The sequence below is a fragment of the Zonotrichia leucophrys genome, unplaced genomic scaffold (assembly GCF_028769735.1).
Source record: "Zonotrichia leucophrys gambelii isolate GWCS_2022_RI unplaced genomic scaffold, RI_Zleu_2.0 Scaffold_161_106799, whole genome shotgun sequence".
In the NCBI taxonomy this organism is placed as follows: Eukaryota; Metazoa; Chordata; class Aves; order Passeriformes; family Passerellidae; genus Zonotrichia; species Zonotrichia leucophrys.
In genome coordinates, this window is record NW_026992366.1 from 55,015 (window position 1) to 74,087 (window position 19,073).

At 63.4% G+C, this 19,073-nt stretch overlaps 2 protein-coding genes and 1 long non-coding RNA gene across 3 annotated transcripts in view; 2 read left to right on the plus strand and 1 right to left on the minus strand.

Moving 5' to 3' along the window:
* The window catches only part of OPLAH (5-oxoprolinase, ATP-hydrolysing), a gene marked incomplete at its 3' end in the record, with an annotated part of 66,718 nt that extends 54,552 nt beyond the window's left edge, over positions 1–12,166 (minus strand). The window contains 4 exon segments of the mRNA XM_064738053.1: positions 960–1,035; positions 5,532–5,646; positions 9,674–9,865; positions 11,582–12,166. Coding sequence (XP_064594123.1) covers positions 960–1,035; positions 5,532–5,646; positions 9,674–9,865; positions 11,582–11,755 — 557 coding nt within the window.
* A 268-nt stretch (positions 12,167–12,434) lies between these two features.
* EXOSC4 (exosome component 4) lies at positions 12,435–17,987 on the plus strand. Its single transcript, XM_064738056.1, has 3 exons — positions 12,435–12,690; positions 13,732–13,950; positions 16,001–17,987. Exons 1-3 carry the CDS (start codon positions 12,520–12,522, stop codon positions 16,370–16,372), a joined length of 762 nt encoding a protein of 253 aa, XP_064594126.1. The 5' UTR covers positions 12,435–12,519; the 3' UTR covers positions 16,373–17,987.
* A 7-nt stretch (positions 17,988–17,994) lies between these two features.
* LOC135461071 (uncharacterized) lies at positions 17,995–18,672 on the plus strand. Its single transcript, XR_010443324.1, has 2 exons — positions 17,995–18,253; positions 18,296–18,672. It is a non-coding gene; the product is annotated as an uncharacterized LOC135461071 (long non-coding RNA).
* The last annotated feature ends 401 nt before the right edge of the window (positions 18,673–19,073 follow it).

A 19,073-nucleotide genomic window follows, 5' to 3' on the forward strand; every position in this document is an offset into this window, starting at 1 on the left:
CCCCCAGACTCACTCGTAGCTGTGCAGCAGGGGCACTACCAGGCTCCGGGGACACTCAGGGACCCCCCAAATCCCCCCCAAGCCCCCAGACTCACGCGTAGCTGTGCAGCAGCAGCACCGCCAGGATCCCAAAACCCCTCAGGGACCCCCCCAAACCCCCTCAGGACCCCCAAAATCCCCCCATTTTTCACGTGTAGCTGTGCAGCAGCATCGCCAGGCTCCGGGGACACTCAGGGACCCCCCAGGACCCCCCAAATCCCCCCCAGGACCCCCAAATCCCCATTTCACACACATAGCTATGTAGCAGCAGCACCTCCAGGCTTTGGTGACCCCCAAATCCCCCAGCCCCAGACTCACGCGTAGCTGTGCAGCAGCGGCACTGCCAGGCTCTGGGGACACTCAGGGACACTCAGGTACCCCCAAATCCCCAGGACCCCCCAAACCCCCCAAGCCCCAGACTCGCATGCAGCTGTGCAGCAGCAGCATTGCCAGGCTTTGGGGACACTCAGGGACCCCACCAAACCCCTCAGGGACCCCACAAATCCCCCACAAAGCCCCAGACACACGCTGTGTGAGCAGCACATGCCAGTGTCACCTCAGCCCCAAAATAACCCCTCCCCCTTTTCACATGTAGCTGTGCAGCAGCACTGCCAGGCTTTGGGGACCTCAGGGACCCCAAACCCCTCAGGGACCCCCCGGAGCCCCTCAGGGAACCCCAACATCCCTCCAAGCCCCCAGACTCACCGTAGCTGTGCAGCACAGCACCGCCAGGCTTGGGGACACTCAGGGACACTCAGGACCCCCAATTCCCCCCCAAGCCCCCAGACTCACGCGTAGCTGTGCAGCAGCAGCACCGCCAGGGGCTGGGGACACCCCAAACCCCCAGTGACCCCAAATCCCCCCAAGCCCCAGACTCAGCTAGCTGTGCACAGCAGCACGACCCAGGCTCGGATCGGGGCAGGAGCCGCTCCAGGTCCGTGCGGAGCCGCGACACGTCCAGAGGGCGCTGCACCAGCAGGGTGACACCGGACACACCTGGGGACAGGGACAGGGGACAGCCACAGTGTCACAGTGTCACCTACAGCCCTGAGAGCCCCTAAACCCCCCTGCTGCACCAGCAGGGTGACACCGGACACACCTGGGGACACGGGGGACAGGGGACAACGGTGTCACAGTGTCACCTACAGCCTCCAAACGCCCCTTACTGCACCTGCAGGGTGACACTGGGCACACCTGGGGACAGAGACAGGGGACAGCCACAGTGTCACAGTGTCACCTACAGCCCTGAACCAACCCCCGCTGCACCAGCAGGGTGACACTGGAGACACCTGGGGACAACAGGGGACAGCGGTCACAGTGTCACCTACAGCCCTGAAACTGCCCACTGCACGACAGGGTGACACCAGACACCTGGGGACAGGGACAGGGGACAGCAGTGTCACAGTGTCACCTACAGCCCTTAAACCTGCCCACTGCACGAGCAGGGTGACACTGGACACACCTGGGGACATGGGGACAGTGTCACCTTCACCTCTGGGACACCCTAAACCTCCCTGTCACACCAGCAGGGTGACACCGGACACACCTGGGGACAGGGGACAGTGTCACAGTGTCACCTACAGCCCCTAAACCTGCCCTCACAGCAGGGTGACACCGGAACACTGGGACGGGGACAGGGACAGTGTCACGAGAGCCCTGAAACCACACTGCACGACAGGGTGACACCGGACACACCTGGGGACAGGGACAGGGACAGGGACAATGGTGTCACAGTGTCACCTACAGCTCCTAAACCCTCCCACTGCACCAGCAGGGTGACACCGGACACACCTGGGGACAGGGACAGGGACAGCAGTGTCACAGTGTCACCTACAGCCCCTAAACCTGCCCACTGCACCAGCAGGGTGACACCGGACACACCTGGGGACAGGGACAGGGGACAGCAGTGTCACAGTGTCACCTACAGCCCTGAGAGCCCTGGGACAGCAACGCTGCACCAACAGGGTGACACCGGAGACACCTGGGGACAGGGACAGGGGACAGCAGTGTCACCGAGAGCCCTGGGAAAGCCACACTGCACCGACAGGGTGACACCGGACACACCTGGGGACAGGGACAGTGTCACAGTGTCACCTACAGCCCTGAGAGCCCTGGGACAGCAACGCTGCACCAGCAGGGTGACACCGGAGACACCTGGGGACAGGGGACAGCAGTGTCACAGTGTCACCTACAGCCCTGACAGCCCCTAAACCCCCCCGCTGCACCAGCAGGGTGACACCGGAGACACCTGGGGACAGGGGGGACAGCAGTGTCACAGTGTCACCTACAGCCCCTAAACCTGCCCGCTGCACCAGCAGGGTGACACCGGACACACCTGGGGACACGGGGGACAGTGTCACAGTGTCACCTACAGCCCCTAAACCTGCCCACTGCACCAGCAGGGTGACACCGGACACACCTGGGGACGGGGACAGGGACAGCCACAGTGTCACAGTGTCACCTACAGCCCTTAAACCCCTCCTGCTGCACCAGCAGGGTGACACCGGACACACCTGGGGACAGGGACAGGGGACAGCAGTGTCACCTACAGCCCTTAAACCCCTCCTGCTGCACGGGGAGAGTGACACCGGACACACCTGGGGACAGGGACAGGGGACAGCAGTGTCACCGAGAGCCCTGACAGCCCCTAAACCCCCCTAAATTTAGAAATGTAATTAAATTTAATTTACAACACCCCATACACCAGTCCCATTCCATTGCTGTGGCAATGCACAGGGGAGAGGCCAATTTAATTAAATTTAGAAATGTAATTAAATTTAATTTACAACACCCCATACACCAGTCCCATTCCATTGCTGTGGCAATGCACAGGGGAGAGGCCACAGCTCGCTGCTCCGGCAGAAAGCCAAAGAAATTTAATTAAATTTAGAAATGTAATTAAATTTAATTTACAACACCCCATACACCAGTCTCGGTCCAGTTTCAGCCAATCTCACAGGGCAAAATCACACTGACAGAAATTCTACCCAATCACCTGAAGCGCACAAAATTCTGATTAAAACAATAATGGCTTATTAATTGTATTAATTCTGATTAAAACAATAATGGCTTATTAATTGTATTAATTCTGATTAAAACAATAATGGCTTATTGTCTAACAGTCTATATCAGTCTCGGTCCAATTTCAGCCAATCTCACAGGGCAAAATCACACTGACAAAAATTCTACCCAATACTCTGAACCACACAAAATTCTGATTAAAACAATAATGGCTTATTCTCTAACACAATAACTCGTTTGTAAGAGACAAAGCACATAATTAATTAATAATTAATGTTCTAAAATGTACACTAAATAAACTTGTTGCAAGTTAGAAGGCCGATCTGTGCAGCTTTGTTCTGTTTCCCACGTATTCGCCACAGCTTGGGAAAGTTTTCGTTCCCAAATCCGCTGTGGGGACACAGGGACAATGTCACAGTGTCACAGTGTCACAGTGTCACAGTGTCACAGTGTCACCGAGAGCCCTGGGACACCCAAAACCCCCCGGTGCCACCCCACAGAGCAGCAGGGGACAGTGACAGGGGTGACACCTGCCAGGTGCCACCCCCAGTGCCACCACCCCAGTGTCCCACCTTGTACCCATGGCCAGCTGTCACTGCCCCACAGGTGACAATGGTGACAATGGTGACAATGGTGACAATGGTGACCATGGTGACAATGGTGACAATGGTGACAATGGTGACCATGGTGACACCCACCTTGTACCCTGTCCCAGCTGTCACTGCCCCACAGGTGACAATGGTGACCATGGTGACCATGGTGACAATGGTGACAATGGTGACCATGGTGACAATGGTGACAATGGTGACAATGGTGACAATGGTGACACCCACCTTGTACCCTGTCCCAGGTGTCACTGCCCCACAGGTGACAATGGTGACAATGGTGACAATGGTGACACCCACCTTGTACCCGGGGCCAGCTGTCACTCCCGGGCAGGTGACAATGGTGACAATGGTGACAATGGTGACACCCACCTTGTACCCGGTCCCAGCTGTCACTCCCGGGCAGGTGACAATGGTGACAATGGTGACAATGGTGACACCCACCTTGTACCCTGTCCCAGGTGTCACTCCCGGGCAGGTGACAATGGTGACAATGGTGACACCCACCTTGTACCCTGTCCCAGCTGTCACTGCCCCACAGGTGACAATGGTGACCATGGTGACCATGGTGCCAATGGTGACACCCACCTTGTACTCTGTCCCAGCTGTCACTCCCGGGCAGGTGACAACGGTGACAATGGTGACAATGGTGACCATGGTGACAATGGTGACCATGGTGACCATGGTGACAATGGTGACACCCACCTTGTACCCGGGGCCAGCTGTCACTCCCGGGCAGGTGACAATGGTGACAATGGTGACAATGGTGACACCCACCTTGTACCCGGGGCCAGCTGTCACTGCCCCACAGGTGACAGTGGTGACAATGGTGACAATGGTGACAATGGTGACACCCAACTTGTACTCGGGGCCAGCTGTCACTCCCGGGCAGGTGACAGTGGTGACAATGGTGACAATGGTGACACCCACCTTGTACCCTGTCCCAGCTGTCACTCCCGGGCAGGTGACAATGGTGACAATGGTGACAATGGTGACACCCACCTTGTACCCTGTCCCAGCTGTCACTCCCGGGCAGGTGACAATGGTGACCATGGTGACAATGGTGACAATGGTGACACCCACCTTGTACCCGGGGCCAGCTGTCACTCCCGGGCAGGTGACAATGGTGACAATGGTGACAATGGTGACAATGGTGACACCCACCTTGTACCCGGGCCCAGCTGTCACTCCCAGGCAGGTGACAATGGTGACAATGGTGACAATGGTGACAATGGTGACACCCACCTTGTACCCGGGGCCAGGTGTCACTCCCGGGCAGGTGACAATGGTGACAATGGTGACAATGGTGACAATGGTGACACCCACCTTGTACCCGGGGCCAGCTGTCACTCCCGGGCAGGTGACAATGGTGACAATGGTGACAATGGTGACAATGGTGACACCCACCTTGTACCCGGGGCCAGCTGTCACTCCCGGGCAGGTGACAATGGTGACAATGGTGACAATGGTGACAATGGTGACACCCACCTTGTACCCGGGGCCAGCTGTCACTCCCAGGCAGGTGACAATGGTGACCATGGTGACAATGGTGACAATGGTGACACCCACCTTGTACCCGGGGCCAGCTGTCACTCCCGCGCAGGTGACAATGGTGACAATGGTGACCATGGTGACACCCACCTTGTACCCGGGGCCAGCTGTCACTCCCGGGCAGGTGACAATGGTGACAATGGTGACAATGGTGACACCCACCTTGTACCCGGGGCCAGGTGTCACTCCCGGGCAGGTGACAATGGTGACAATGGTGACAATGGTGACAATGGTGACACCCACCTTGTACCCGGGGCCAGCTGTCACTCCCGGGCAGGTGACAATGGTGACAATGGTGACAATGGTGACACCCACCTTGTACCCTGTCCCAGCTGTCACTCCCGGGCAGGTGACAATCCTCCTGCTCCGGGATCAGCCGCTCGTCCACCTCGATCACCTCCTCGTACAGCACGTCCGGCATGGCCACCTCCTGCGGGGACACCGGGGGTGACACGGGGGTGACACAGGGTGACACAGGGTGACACGGGGGTCACGTCACCCCAGTGACACCGTGGGGACAGGGGGTGACATGGGGGTCACATCGCTGGGTGGCACTGGAGTGACACCGTGGGGACACGGGGGTCACATCACCCCAGTGACACCGCAGGGACACGGGTCAGGAGTGCAGTGGCACCAGAGTGACACCACAGGGATACAGGGTGACATTGCTGAGTGGCACTGGAGCGACAGCGTGGGGACATGGGACAGGAGTGGGACACAACAGGGACATGGCAGGGACAGGGGTGGCACTGGGACAGGGGTGGGACAAGAAAGGGACAGGACAGGGACAGGGGTGGCACCAGAACAGGAGTGGGGTGGCACTGGGATGGGACAGGGACAGGAGCGGGGTGGCACTGGGACAGGACTGGGGTGGCACTGACGTGGGACTGGGGTGGGACAGGGACAAGAAAGGGACAGGAATAGGGTGGCACCGGGGCGGGGACGGGGACAGGAGTGGGGTGGCACTGGGACAGGAAAGGACAGGGCCGAGGTGGCACTGGGACAAGAGTGGGACAGAACAGGGACAGGGCAGGGACAGCAGTGGCACCAGGACAGGACTGGGACAGGACAGGGACAGGACTGTCCCCTCTGTGTCCCCTGTCCCGTGTTGCCCCCCCATGTCCCCTGTCGTCTCGTGTCCCCCCTGTGTCCTCCCACCCCGTGTCCCCTGTCCCCTGTCCCTGTCCCGCTGGCTCTGGCCAGGCCACGCGGGCCACGGGCCAGGACTGGCCCCAAGCCCAGGGGACAGGGACAAGGGACAGGGACAGGGGACACGCCAAGGACACGCAGCCACGGGGGACACAGGGGGACACAGTGGGGAGACAGAGGGGACACAAGGGGGGGACACCGAGTCCCACAGCAGGGACACCATGGGACACAGGGACAGGGTGTCAGTCACAGGAGGGGACACAGGGACAGGGTGTTTGGGGACACTGTGGGGCACACAGGGAGGGGACACAGGGACAGGGTGGTGGGGACACCATGGGGCACACAGGGACACGGTGCCAGCCTGAGTGGGGACACTGTGGGGGACACAAGGACACAGTGCCAGTCCCAGCAGGAACACAGGGACAGGGTGGTTGGGGACACTGTGAGGCACAGGGGACACGGTGCCAGCCTGGGGGGGACACACAGGGACACCATGGGGCACACGGGGACACAGTGCCAGCACCAGGAGGGGACAGTGACAGGGCAGTGGGGACACCGTGGGGCACACGGGGACACGGTGCCAGCCTGAGCAGGGACACTGTGGGGGACATGGGGACATGGTGCCAGCACCAGGAGGGGACACTGTGGGGCACACGGTGCCAGCCTCAGCAGGGGACACAGTGACAGGGTGGTGGGGACACTGTGGGGCACACGGGGACACGGTGCCAGCCCCAGGAGGGGACACAGGGACAGGGTGGTGGGGACACCATGGGGCACACGGGGACACGGTGCCAGCCTGAGTGGGGACACTGTGGGGGACACAAGGACACAGTGCCAGTCCCAGCAGGAACACGGGGACAGGGTGGTGGGGACACTGTGGGACACATGGGGACACGGTGCCAGCCCAGGAGGGGACACTGTGGGACACAGGACACACAGTGCCAGCCTGGGGGGGACACACAGGGACACCATGGGGCACACGGGGACACAGTGCCAGCACCAGGAGGGGACACTGTGGGGCCCAGGGGGAGGGGACACAGTGACAGGGTGGTGGGGACACTGTGGGGCACACGGGGACACGGTGCCAGCCTGAGCAGGGACACTGTGGGGGACATGGGGACACGGTGCCAGCACCAGGAGGGGACACAGTGACAGGGTGTTTGGGGACACCATGGGGCACAGGACACACAGTGCCAGCCTGGGGGGGACACACAGGGACACCATGGGGCACACGGGGACACAGTGCCAGCACCAGGAGGGGACACCGTGGGGCCCAGGGGGAGGGGAAACAGGGACAGGGTGTTTGGGACACTGTGGGGCACAGGGGACACGGTGCCAGCACCAGGAGGGGACACCGTGGGGCACACAGGGAGGGGACACAGTGACAGGGTGGTGGGGACACCATGGGGTCCAGGGGGACACGGTGCCAACCCATGGTGGAGACACACAGGGACAGGGTGGTGGGGACACCGTGGGGCCCAGGGGGAGGGGACACAGGGACAGGGTGTTTGGGGACACCGTGGGGCACACGGGGACACGGTGCCAGTCACGGGACACGGTGCCGGTCACAGGACGTGCCAGCCCCGTGCCAGGCGGCCACGGGTCACCGAGGGGACACCGGGCAGGACATCACGTGGGACAGTGTGGGGACAACGAGGGGACACTGAGGGGACACTGAGGGGACACCACCTGTGTCACCAAGGGAGTCAGTGTGGGGACACCAAGGGGACACTGAAGGGACACTGAGGGGACACAGGGGGGTCACAGGACACAGGGGACACTGAGGGGACACCACCTGTGTCACCAAGGGAGTCAGTGTGGGGACACCTGAGGGGACACTGAAGGGACACTGAGGGGACACAGGGGGGTCACAGGACACAGGGGACACTGAGAGGACAGTGAGGGGACACTGAGGGGACACCGTGTGGGACGTCATGTGGGTCAGTGTGGGGACACTGAGGGGACACTGTGGGGACACTGAGGGGACAGACATCATGTGTGTGACCAAGGGGGTCAGCGTGGGGACACCGAGGGGACACCGAGGGGACACGGGGGGGTCACAGGACACAGGGGACACTGAGGGGTCACGGGGGGTCACAGGACACTGTGAGGGGACACTGAGGGGACACTGAGGGGACACCAAGGGGTCACAGGACACAGGGGACACGTGGCACTGCGGGCACAGGGACCTGGCACCCGCACCCAGGGGACATTGGGACAAGGGGGATGGGGCACCACGGACCTGGCAGTGCCAAAGCAGGCACAGGTGTGTCCAGGTGTGCCCAGGTGTGTGCCCAGGTGTGTGTACAGGTGTGCCCAGGTGTGTGCCAAGTGTGTACCCAGGTGTGCCCAGGTGGGTATGCACAGGTGTGCCCAGGTGTGTGTACAGGTGTGTGCCCAGGTGTGTACCCAGGTGTGCCCAGCTGTACCCAGGTGTGCCCAGGTGTGTACCCAGGTGTACCCAGCTGTACCCAGGTGTACCCAGGTGTATCCCAGGTGTGCCCAGGTGTGCCCAGCTGTACCAGGTGTGTACCCAGCTGTACCCAGGTGTGTCCAGGTGTGCCCAGGTGTACCCAGGTGTGCCAGGTGCTCACCAGGTCGAAGAGGCGGGGCCGGGCCTGGGTCCCGATGTGCAGCAGGTGTCGGGGTGGGGTTGGGGATGGGTTTGGGGGTTCAGGTGTGTGCCCAGGTGTGCCCAGCTGTACCCAGGTGTGTGCCCAGGTGTGCCCAGGTGCTCACCAGGTCGAAGAGGCGCGGCCGGGCCTGGGTCCCGATGTGCAGCAGGTGTCGGGGTGGGGTTGGGGATGGGTTTGGGGGTTCAGGTGTGTGCCCAGGTGTGCCCAGCTGTACCCAGGTGTGTACCCAGGTGTGCCCAGGTATATCCTAGGTGTGCCCAGGTGTACCCAGCTGTACCCAGGTGTGTACCCAGGTGTACCTAGCTGTACCCAGGTGTGCCCAGGTGTATCCTAGGTGTGCCCAGCTGTACCCAGGTGTGTACCCAGGTGTGCCAGGTGCTCACCAGGTCGAAGAGGCGGGGCCGGGCCTGGGTCCCGATGTGCAGCAGGTGTCGGGGTGGGGTTGGGGATGGGTTTGGGGTACAGGTGGGGGTTCAGGTGTGTACCCAGGTGTGCCCAGGTGTATCCTAGGTGTGCCCAGGTGTGCCCAGCTGTACCCAGGTGCTCACCAGGTCGAAGAGGCGGGGCCGGGCCTGGGTCCCGATGTGCAGCAGGTGTCGGGGTGGGGTTGGGGCTGGGTTTGGGTGGGTTTGGGGTACAGGTGTGTGCCCAGGTGTGTGCCCAGGTGCTCACCAGGTCGAAGAGGCGGGGCCGGGCCTGGGTCCCGATGTGCAGCAGGTGTCGGAAGCCGCGGGTCACGGCCAGGGCCGCGCGCTCGCCCCGGCGCTGCAGCAGCGCGTTGGTGGCCACCGTGGTGCCCATGCGGATCCACTGGATCCGGGACCCATCCAGGGGCTGGTCACGGGGCAGGGGCACCCCCAGCTCCTGTGGGACCCCAAAACTGAGAGCCAGACCCACCTGGGGACCCCAGACCCATTTAGGGACCCACAGCCCCTCTGGGTGCCCATGCGGATCCACTGGATCCGGGATCCATCGAGGGGCTCCTCATGGGGCAGGGGCACCCCCAGCTCTTGTGGGACCCCAAAATTACCTGGGGTAATTCACAGGGAACCCCAAAATTCACCTGTGGGACCCCAGACCCACTTAGGGACCCACAGCCCCCCTGGGTGCCCATGCGGATCCACTGGATCCGGGACCCGTCCAGGGGCTCCTCATGGGGCAGGGGCACCCCCAGCTCTTGTGGGACCCCAAAACTGTGAGCCCCCAGACCTATTTAGGGACCCCCAGATGCATTTGGGGACTTCCAGACCCACAGCGGGACCCACAGCAGGACCCCAGACCCATTTGGGGACCCACAGCCCCCCTGGGTGCCCATGCGGATCCACTGGATCCGGGACCCATCGAGGGGCTGCTCCCGGGGCAGGGGCACCCCCAGCTCCTGTGGGACCCCAAAACTGAGCCCCCAGACCCATTTAGGGACCCCCAGACCCATTTGGGGACCCCCAGACCCACAGCGGGACCCACAGCAGGACCCCAGACCCATTTAGGGACCCACAGTCCCCCCGGTGCCCATGCGGATCCACTGGATCTGGGATCCATCGAGGGGCTCCTCATGGGGCAGGGGCACCCCCAGCTCCTGTGGGACCCCAAAACTGAGCCCCCAGACCCATTTAGGGACCCCAGAGCCATGTGGAAACCCCCAGACCCATTTGGGGGACCCCCAGACCCCCGGTGCCCGAGTGGATCCACTGGATCCCAGACTTGTCCATCCTGGGGCAGGGACACCCCCAGCTCCTGAGGGACCCCAAAACTGAGACCCAGACCCCAGACCCATTTGGGGACCCCCAGCCCCACTTGGGGACCCTAGACCCATTTGGGGACCCCAGACCCATTTAGGGATCCCAGACCCATTTGGGGATCCCAGCCCCACTTAGGAACCCCCAGACCCATTTGGGGACCCCAGACCCATATGGGGACCCCCAGCACGGGGTCGGGCCGGGGGTCCAGACAGGCCCAGGGCTGGGGTGGGGAGGGGGCCCAAGGGGTCTGGGGGGGGGTCCCCTTGGGGGGGATCCCAAAATTTCCCACGGGGGCCCCAGGGAGAGGCATTTGGGGGGAGGGGTCCCAGTGTGTTCCTTTGGGGGGTCCCGGTGAGCTCCTGAGGGGGGTCCCGGGGGTCCCAGAAGGGTACTCGGGGGGTTTGGGGGGTCCCGAGGATCCCGGGGGTTCTGGTGGTCCCAGAAGGGTACTCGGGGGGTTTGGGGGGTCCCGGTGGTCCCAGCAGTGCATTCGGGGGTCCCGGTGGTCCCCGAAGGGAATTTGGGGGGTCCCGGGGATCCCGCTGTCCCCCCGCCATGTCCGGGGGGTCCCGGGGGTCCCGGTGGTCCCAGCAGGGAATTTGGGGGGTCCCGGGGATCCCGCTGTCCCCCCGCCATGTCCTGGGGGTCCCGGGGGTCCCGGTGGTCCCAGAAAGGAATTTGGGGGGGGTCCCGCCATGTCCCTGCTGCGTCCCCCTGCCTTGTCCCCGCCAAGCCCCGCTGTCCCCCCGCTGTCCCCGCCGTTCCTGGGGTCCCGTTGCTGTCCCCCCGCTGTCCCCCGGTGTCCCCCCGGTGTCCCCCCGGTGTCCCCCCGGTGCCGCACCTCCTGCAGGACGCGGCGGATGCCCTCGGTGGGCGCGTCGCGGTACGCGGGGTCCTCGGAGAGCAGCTTGAGGACGCGGACGCGGCCGCCGGGGCAGCGGGCGAACACGTCCGTGAAGGTCCCGCCGCGGTCGATGGCGAACTGGAAGCCGGCGGGGCCCGGCGGGGCGGCCATGGCGATACCGGGATCGGGATCGGTACCGGGACCGGGATCGGTACCGGGCAGGGGAGCGGCGGCGCTCGGGGCCGGTCCGGACCGGCCTGGGCAAGGTCAGCGCTGGCCGGACAGGGGTCAGCGGGAACGGCAGAGCGGAGCCGCCCGCTCCGGCCCGCCCAGCGCTCGGTGCCGCCCGGTGCCGGCGGGACACGGGCTCGGTGCTGTGCCGGTGCCGGTTCTGACCCGCTCCGAGCGCTCGGGACGGCCGGCGGTGCCCGCTCGGGACCCGGACCGGGACCGGGACAGCCCGGGAGGGTTCGGCCGTGCCCGAGGGGGGGTCCGGGGGTGCTGCCGCTCCGCCAGGGGGCGCTGGGGTCGCTCCGGTGCCGCCCGGTCCCGTTCGGTGCCGAGAACCGACCGAGGGGGCGGGGCCCTAAGGGGGGCGGGGCCGACAGGGGGCGGAACCGGGACACCGCCTCTATGGGGGCGTGGTCTGTACGGAGGGGCGTGACCGAATGGGGCGTGGCCTGTTGTGGGATTGCGTCACAGGGGGCGTGGCCTCCATGGGACTAGCCTGTGGGGGCGTGGCCTCAGCCGCGGGAGCGACAGGGGGACGGTGCCTGCCATTGGCGGGCGGCTCGCGCGGGGCACGCCGGGAGTTGTAGTACGGCCGCTCACGGCGAGCACGGGCACTAAGGGCCGCGCGCGGGGCACGCCGGGAGTTGTAGTCCAGCCCCACACGCGGTACCGGCGGCGGGAGCGGCACCAGCGGCGGTACCGGCATGGCGGGACTGGAGCTGGTGTCGGACGCGGGGTTCCGGGCGGACGGGCGGCGGCCGGACGAGCTTCGCAAGGTGCGGGCCCGGCTCGGGGTGCTGGCCCGGGCCGACGGCTCGGCCTACCTGGAGCAGGGCAACACCAAAGTGCTGGCGGCCGTGTACGGCCCGCACGAGGTGAGCGGGGCCCCGGGGCTGGTGAAACCTCCCCTCAGGGCTTGTGAATTCCCCTGGGGCTTGTGACCCCCGCTCGAGGCTTGTGAACCCCCTCAGGTCTATACACCCCCCCCTCCAGTGTCCTTGCTCCCCTCCCCGTGGGGTTATCAGGGTCCCCCATTCTGAGCCCCCCTCCCCAATCTGTGTCCCCCCTGTCGTGGGAGGGAACCTCCCCGTTTCTCTCTCTCACCCCTTCATATGGAGGTCCCACACTCTCCTCCCCAATGTGGGTGTCCCCCTCAGATTCGGGGGTCCCACAGCCCCCCCCCCATGTGGGTGACCGCCCCCCCTCCCAGCTCTTTCCCCCTCAGGTTCGGGGGTCCCGGGCCAAGGCCCCCCCATATGTGTGCCCCCCTCAGTCCCTGCTCTTTCCCCCTCAGGTTCGGGGGTCCCAGCCCAAGGCCCCCCCATATGTGTGCCCCCCTCAGTCCCTGCTCTTTCCCCCTCAGGTTCGGGGGTCCCGGGCCAAGGCCCCCCCATATGTGTGCCCCCCTCAGTCCCTGCTCTTTCCCCCTCAGGTTCGGGGGTCCTGGCCCAACCCCCCCCATATGTGTGCCCCCCTCAGTCCCTGCTCTTTCCCCCTCAGGTTCGGGGGTCCCAGGCCCAAGGCCCCCCCATATGTGTGCCCCCCTCAGTCCCTGCTCTTTCCCCCTCAGGTTCGGGGGTCCCGGCCCGAGGCCCCCCCATATGTGTGCCCCCCTCAGTCCCTGCTCTTTCCCCCTCAGGTTCGGGGGTCCCGGCCCGAGGCCCCCCCATATGTGTGCCCCCCTCAGTCCCTGCTCTTTCCCCCTCAGGTTCGGGGGTCCCAGGCCAAGGCCCCCCCATATGTGTGCTCCCCTCAGTCCCTGCTCTTTCCCCCCCAGGTTCGGGGGTCCCAGGCCCAAGGCCCCCCCATATGTGTGCCCCCCTCAGTCCCTGCTCTTTCCCCCTCAGGTTCGGGGGTCCCGGCCCAAGGCCCCCCCATATGTGTGCCCCCCTCAGTCCCTGCTCTTTCCCCCTCAGGTTCGGGGGTCCCGGGCCAAGGCCCCACCGGACCGGGCGCTGCTCAGTGTCCGCTGCAGCTCGGCCCCGTTCGCGGGGGGCGGCGAGCGGCGCCGGCGGCCGGCGCAGGGCGGGACGGACCGGAGATCGGGGGAGCGAGCGCTGCTGCTGCGGGGCGTGCTGGAGGGAGCCGTGCTCAGCCAGCTCTATCCTCGCTCCCAGATCGACGTGCACGTACAGGTGAGATTTGGGGGGTCCTGAGGGGATTTTGGGGGGTCCTGGAGTGGATTTTGGGGGGTCATGACAGGATTTGGTGGGGGAGTCCTGGATCTTTGGAGGGTCATGCTCAGCCAGCTGTACTGCCACTCCCTGATCAATGTGCACGTCCAGGTGAGTCTGGGGGGGTTTGGGGGGTCCTGGGGGAATTTTTAGGGGTCCTGGAGGGGCCGTGCTCACCCCAAATCTGTGGAGTTTTGGGGTGATTTGGGTGTTTTTGGAGTGTCCCTGAGCACAGGTGCTGCAGGCAGATGGAGGCAAGCTGGGCGTCACGGGGGGCACAGCCAAGCTGGGACACACATGGGTTCTGTGTGGTTTTGGGGTTTTTTAGGGGGTGTTTTGGGGTGTTTTAGGGTTTGTTTTGGGGTCTTTTAGGGGATGTTTTGGGGTAATTTGGGCATTTTGGGATGATCCTGACCCCTTTTCCCCCAGGTTCTCCAGGCTGATGGCGGTGAGCTCGGTGCCAGTGTGAGCACAGCAGGACTGGCACTGCTGGGGCACACAGTGTCAATACAATTTGGGGATATTTTTAGGGTGACCCTGACCCGTTTCCCCCAGGTTCTCCAGGCCGATGGCGGTGAGCTCGGTGCCAGTGTCAGCGCAGCAGGCCTGGCACTGCTGGGGCACACAGTGTCAATACAATTTTGAGGATATTTTGGGATATTTTAGGGTGACCCTGACCCATTTCTCCCCAGGTTCTCCAGGCCGATGGCGGTGAGCTCGGTGCCAGTGTCAGCGCAGCAGGACTGGCACTGCTGGGGCACACAGTGTCAATACAATTTTGGGGATATTTTGGGATATTTTAGGGTGACCCTGACCCGTTTCTCCCCAGGTTCTCCAGGCCGATGGCGGTGAGCTCGGTGCCAGTGTCAGTGCAGCAGGACTGGCACTGCTGGGGCACACAGTGTCAATACAATTTGGGGATATTTTGGGGTGACCCATTCCCCTGTCCCCCCAGGTTCTCCAGGCCGATGGCGGTGAGCTCGGTGCCAGTGTGAGCACAGCAGGACTGGCACTGCTGGGGCACACAGTGTCAATACAATTTGGGGATATTTTGGGATATTTTGGGGTGACCCATTCCCCTTTTCCCCCAGGTTCTCCAGGCCGATGGCGGTGAGCTGGGTGCCAGTGTCAGTGCAGCAGGACTGGCACTGCTGGGGCACACAGTGTCAATACAATTTGGGGATATTTTGGGGATATTTTGGGATATTTTGGGGTGACCCTGACCCGTTTCCCCCAGGTTCTCCAGGCCGATGGCGGTGAGCTGGGTGCCAGTGTCAGCGCGGCAGGACTGGCACTCCTTGATGCCAGCATGGCTGGGCTGCGGCACACAGTGCCAATATGATTTTGGGGATATTTTGGGATATTTTAGGGTGACCCTGACCCGTTTCTCCCCAGGTTCTCCAGGCCGATGGTGGTGAGCTCGGTGCCAGTGTGAGCGCAGCAGGACTGGCACTGCTGGGGCACACAGTGTCAATACAATTTGGGGATATTTTGGGATATTTTGGGGTGACCCTGACCCGTTTCCCCCAGGTTCTCCAGGCCGATGGCGGTGAGCTGGGTGCCAGTGTCAGTGCAGCAGGCCTTGCGCTGGACGCGGGCATGGCGCTGCTGGGGCACATGGGGTTTATAGGATTTTAGGGATATTTTGGGATATTTTGGGGTGACCCATTCCCCTTTTTCCCCAGGTTCTCCAGGCCGATGGCGGTGAGCTCGGTGCCAGTGTCAGTGCAGCAGGACTGGCGCTGCTGGACGCCGGCGTGGCTGGGCTGGGGCACACAGTGTCAATACAATTTGGGGATATTTTGGGGATATTTTGGGATATTTTAGGGTGACCCATTCCCCTGTCCCCCCAGGTTCTCCAGGCCGATGGCGGTGAGCTCGGTGCCAGTGTCAGTGCAGCAGGACTGGCGCTCCTTGATGCCAGCGTGGCTGGGCTGGGGCACACAGTGCCAATACAATTTTGGGGATATTTTGGGATATTTTGGGGTGACCCTTCCCCGTTTCTCCCCAGGTTCTCCAGGCCGATGGCGGTGAGCTCGGTGCCAGTGTCAGTGCAGCAGGACTGGCGCTGCTGGACGCTGGCGTGGCGCTGCGTGGGGCTGTGGTGGCCGGGTCAGCCGGGCTGGCCGAGCCCCCGGCTGGGCCCCCGGTGGCCCTGAGTGACCTGAGCGCGGCCGAGGAGGCGGCCGGAGGCCCCAGGCTGGCCGTGGCCACGGTGGCGGGCAGCGGGCAGCTGGCCCTGTGCCAGCTCAGCGCCCGCCTGCACCAGGAGCGGCTGCGGCCAGTGCTGGACGCTGCCCAGGCCGCCTGCCAGGGGCTGCACGCCGTGCTGGACAGCGTGGTGAGGGCCAGGCTGCGCCAGGACACCGCCATGGAGCACTGACCAGCACAGTGACCACCCCAGGACACCGCCATGGAGCCCTGAGTGACCACAGTGACAGCCTCAGGACACCGCCATGGAGCACTGACCAGCACAGTGACCACCCCAGGACACCGCCATGGAGCACTGACCAGCACGGTGACCACCCCGGGATGCTGCCATGGAACAGTGACCAGCACGGTGACCACCCCGGGATGCTGCCATGGAACAGTGACCAGCACGGTGACCACCCCAGGACACCGCCATGGAGCACTGACCAGCACGGTGACCACCCCAGGACACCGCCATGCAGCAGTGACCACTGCAGGAACACAGGCATAGTGCAGTGACTGACCACAGTGACCACCCCAGGACACCGCCATGGAGCCCTAAGTGACCATAGTGACAGCCTCGGGACACCGCCATGGAGCACTGACCAGCACGGTGACCACCCCAGGACACCGCCATGGAGCACTGACCAGCACGGTGACCACCCCAGGACACCGCCATGGAGCACTGACCAGCGCGGTGACCACCCCGGGATGCTGCCATGGAACACTGAGTGACCACCCAGACACCGCCATGGAGCACTGACCAGCAGAGTGACCACCCCAGGACGCCACCATGGAGCACTGACCAGCAGAGTGACCACCTCAGGACACCGCCATGGAGCACTGACCAGCACAGTGACCACCCCAGGACACCGCCATGGAGCACTGACCAGCACAGTGACCACCCCGGGATGGTGCCATGGAGCACTGAGTGACCACTCAGGACACCGCCATGGAGCACTGACCAGCGCGGTGACCACCCCGGGGTGCTGCCATGGAACAGTGACCAGCACGGTGACCACCCCAGGACACCGCCATGCAGCAGTGACCACTGCAGGAACACAGGCATAGTGCAGTGACTGACCACAGTGACCACCCCAGGACACCGCCATGGAGCACTGACCAGCACGGTGACCACCCCAGGACACTGCCATGGTGCACTGACCAGCAGAGTGACCACCCCGGGATGCTGCCATGGAGCACTGACCAGCACGGTGACCACCCCAGGACACCGCCATGGAGCACTGACCAGCACGGTGACCACCCCGGGGTGCTGCCATGGAGCACTGACCAGCACAGTGACCACCCCAGGACACTGCCATGGAGCACTGACCAGCGCGGTGACCACCCCAGGACACCGCCATGGAGCACTGAGTGACCACAGTGACCGCCCCAGGACACCGCCATGGAGCACTGACCAGCACGGTGATCACCCCAGGACACCGCCATGAAGCACTGAGTGACCACAGTGACCACTCAGGACACTGCTGTGGGTTAGTGACTGACCACAGTGACCATCCTGGGACATCACCATGGCACAGTGACCATCGCAGTGACCACCATGGGGACATGGCCATGGCACAGTGACCAGAGTGACCAGCAGACACATTGCCATGGCACAGTGACTGACCACTGGGACACTGAGGGGACATTGCCACAGAGCAGTGACCACTTCAGGGACATGGCCATGGCACAGTGACCACTGTGGGGACACCAGGACACTGCCATGGCACAGTGACCACTGTGGGGACACCACCATGGCGCAGTGACCACTGTGGGGACACCACCATGGCACAGTGACCACTGTGGGGACACCACCATGGCACAGTGACCACTGCGGGGACACCAGGACACCACCATGGAGCAGCCACTGACCACAGTGACCACCATGGGGACGTGGCCATGGAACGGGGACTGCCACGGCACAGTGACCACTGTGGGGACACCGTGGGGACACTGCCATGGCCGAGTGACCTGGGGGACCCTGTGGTGACCAACTGACCCCTGGGGGCTGCAGCATCACGTCACTGTGGTGACCAGTCCTGGGGACACTGGAGTGACCCTGTAGTGACCAGTCCTGGGGACACTGTGGCTGTGACCCTGTAGTGACCAGCAGCTCCTGGGGACACTGGAGTGACCCTGCAGTGACCAGTCCTGGGGACACTGGAGATGGACCCTGCAGTGACCAGTCCTGGGGACACGGGAGTGACCAATCCTGGGGACCCTGGAGTGACCCTGTAGTGACCAGTCCTGGGGACACTGTGGCTGTGACCCTGCAGTGACCAGTCCTGGGGACACTGTGGCTGTGACCCTGCAGTGACCAGTCCTGGGGACACTGGAGATGGACCCTGCAGTGACCAGTCCTGGGGACACTGGAGTGACCAATCCTGAGGACCCTGCAGTGACCAATCCTGGGGACATTGGGGACCCTGTGGCTGTGACCCTGGGGTTTTGGGGTGTCACCATGGCAATAAACCGGGGTGTGTCACTGCAGCTGTGTGTCCCTCTGTGTGTCACCTGTGTGTGTGCCCTGGGTGTGTCACACCCCTTTCCTCACCGCTGCTCCCCCCGGTGTCCCCTGTGACACCCCATTGTCCCCAAGCTGTCCCTGTCCCCTCCCTTTGCCCCCCCTTTGCCCAGAGCCCCTTTTGTGCCCCTAAACCCCCTGGTTTTCCCCTTTTTGTGCCCCCAAACTCTCCAGGTTCCCCCCTTTTTTCCCCCAAACTCCCCAGGTTTCCTCCCTTTTTTGCCCCTAACCCCCCCCAAGGTTTCCCCCATTTTTGTGTCCCCAAACCCTCGCTTTTCTGCCCCCAAATTCCCGTTTTCCCCGCTTTTTTGCCCTCTTATTTGCCCCCTTTTGTACCCCTAAACTCCCTGGGTTTTGTACCCTCTTT

What these genes read in the sequence shown, in the direction of transcription:
- EXOSC4 (XM_064738056.1), top strand. Translation starts at nt 12,520, where the DNA reads ATGGCGGGACTGGAGCTGGTGTCGGACGCGGGGTTCCGGGCGGACGGG. An exon ending in CCGTGTACGGCCCGCACGAG is followed by an intron (nt 12,691 to 13,731) that starts GTGAGCGGGGCC and finishes TTTCCCCCTCAG; the next exon opens with GTTCGGGGGTCCCGGGCCAA. An exon ending in AGATCGACGTGCACGTACAG is followed by an intron (nt 13,951 to 16,000) that starts GTGAGATTTGGG and finishes GTTTCTCCCCAG; the next exon opens with GTTCTCCAGGCCGATGGCGG.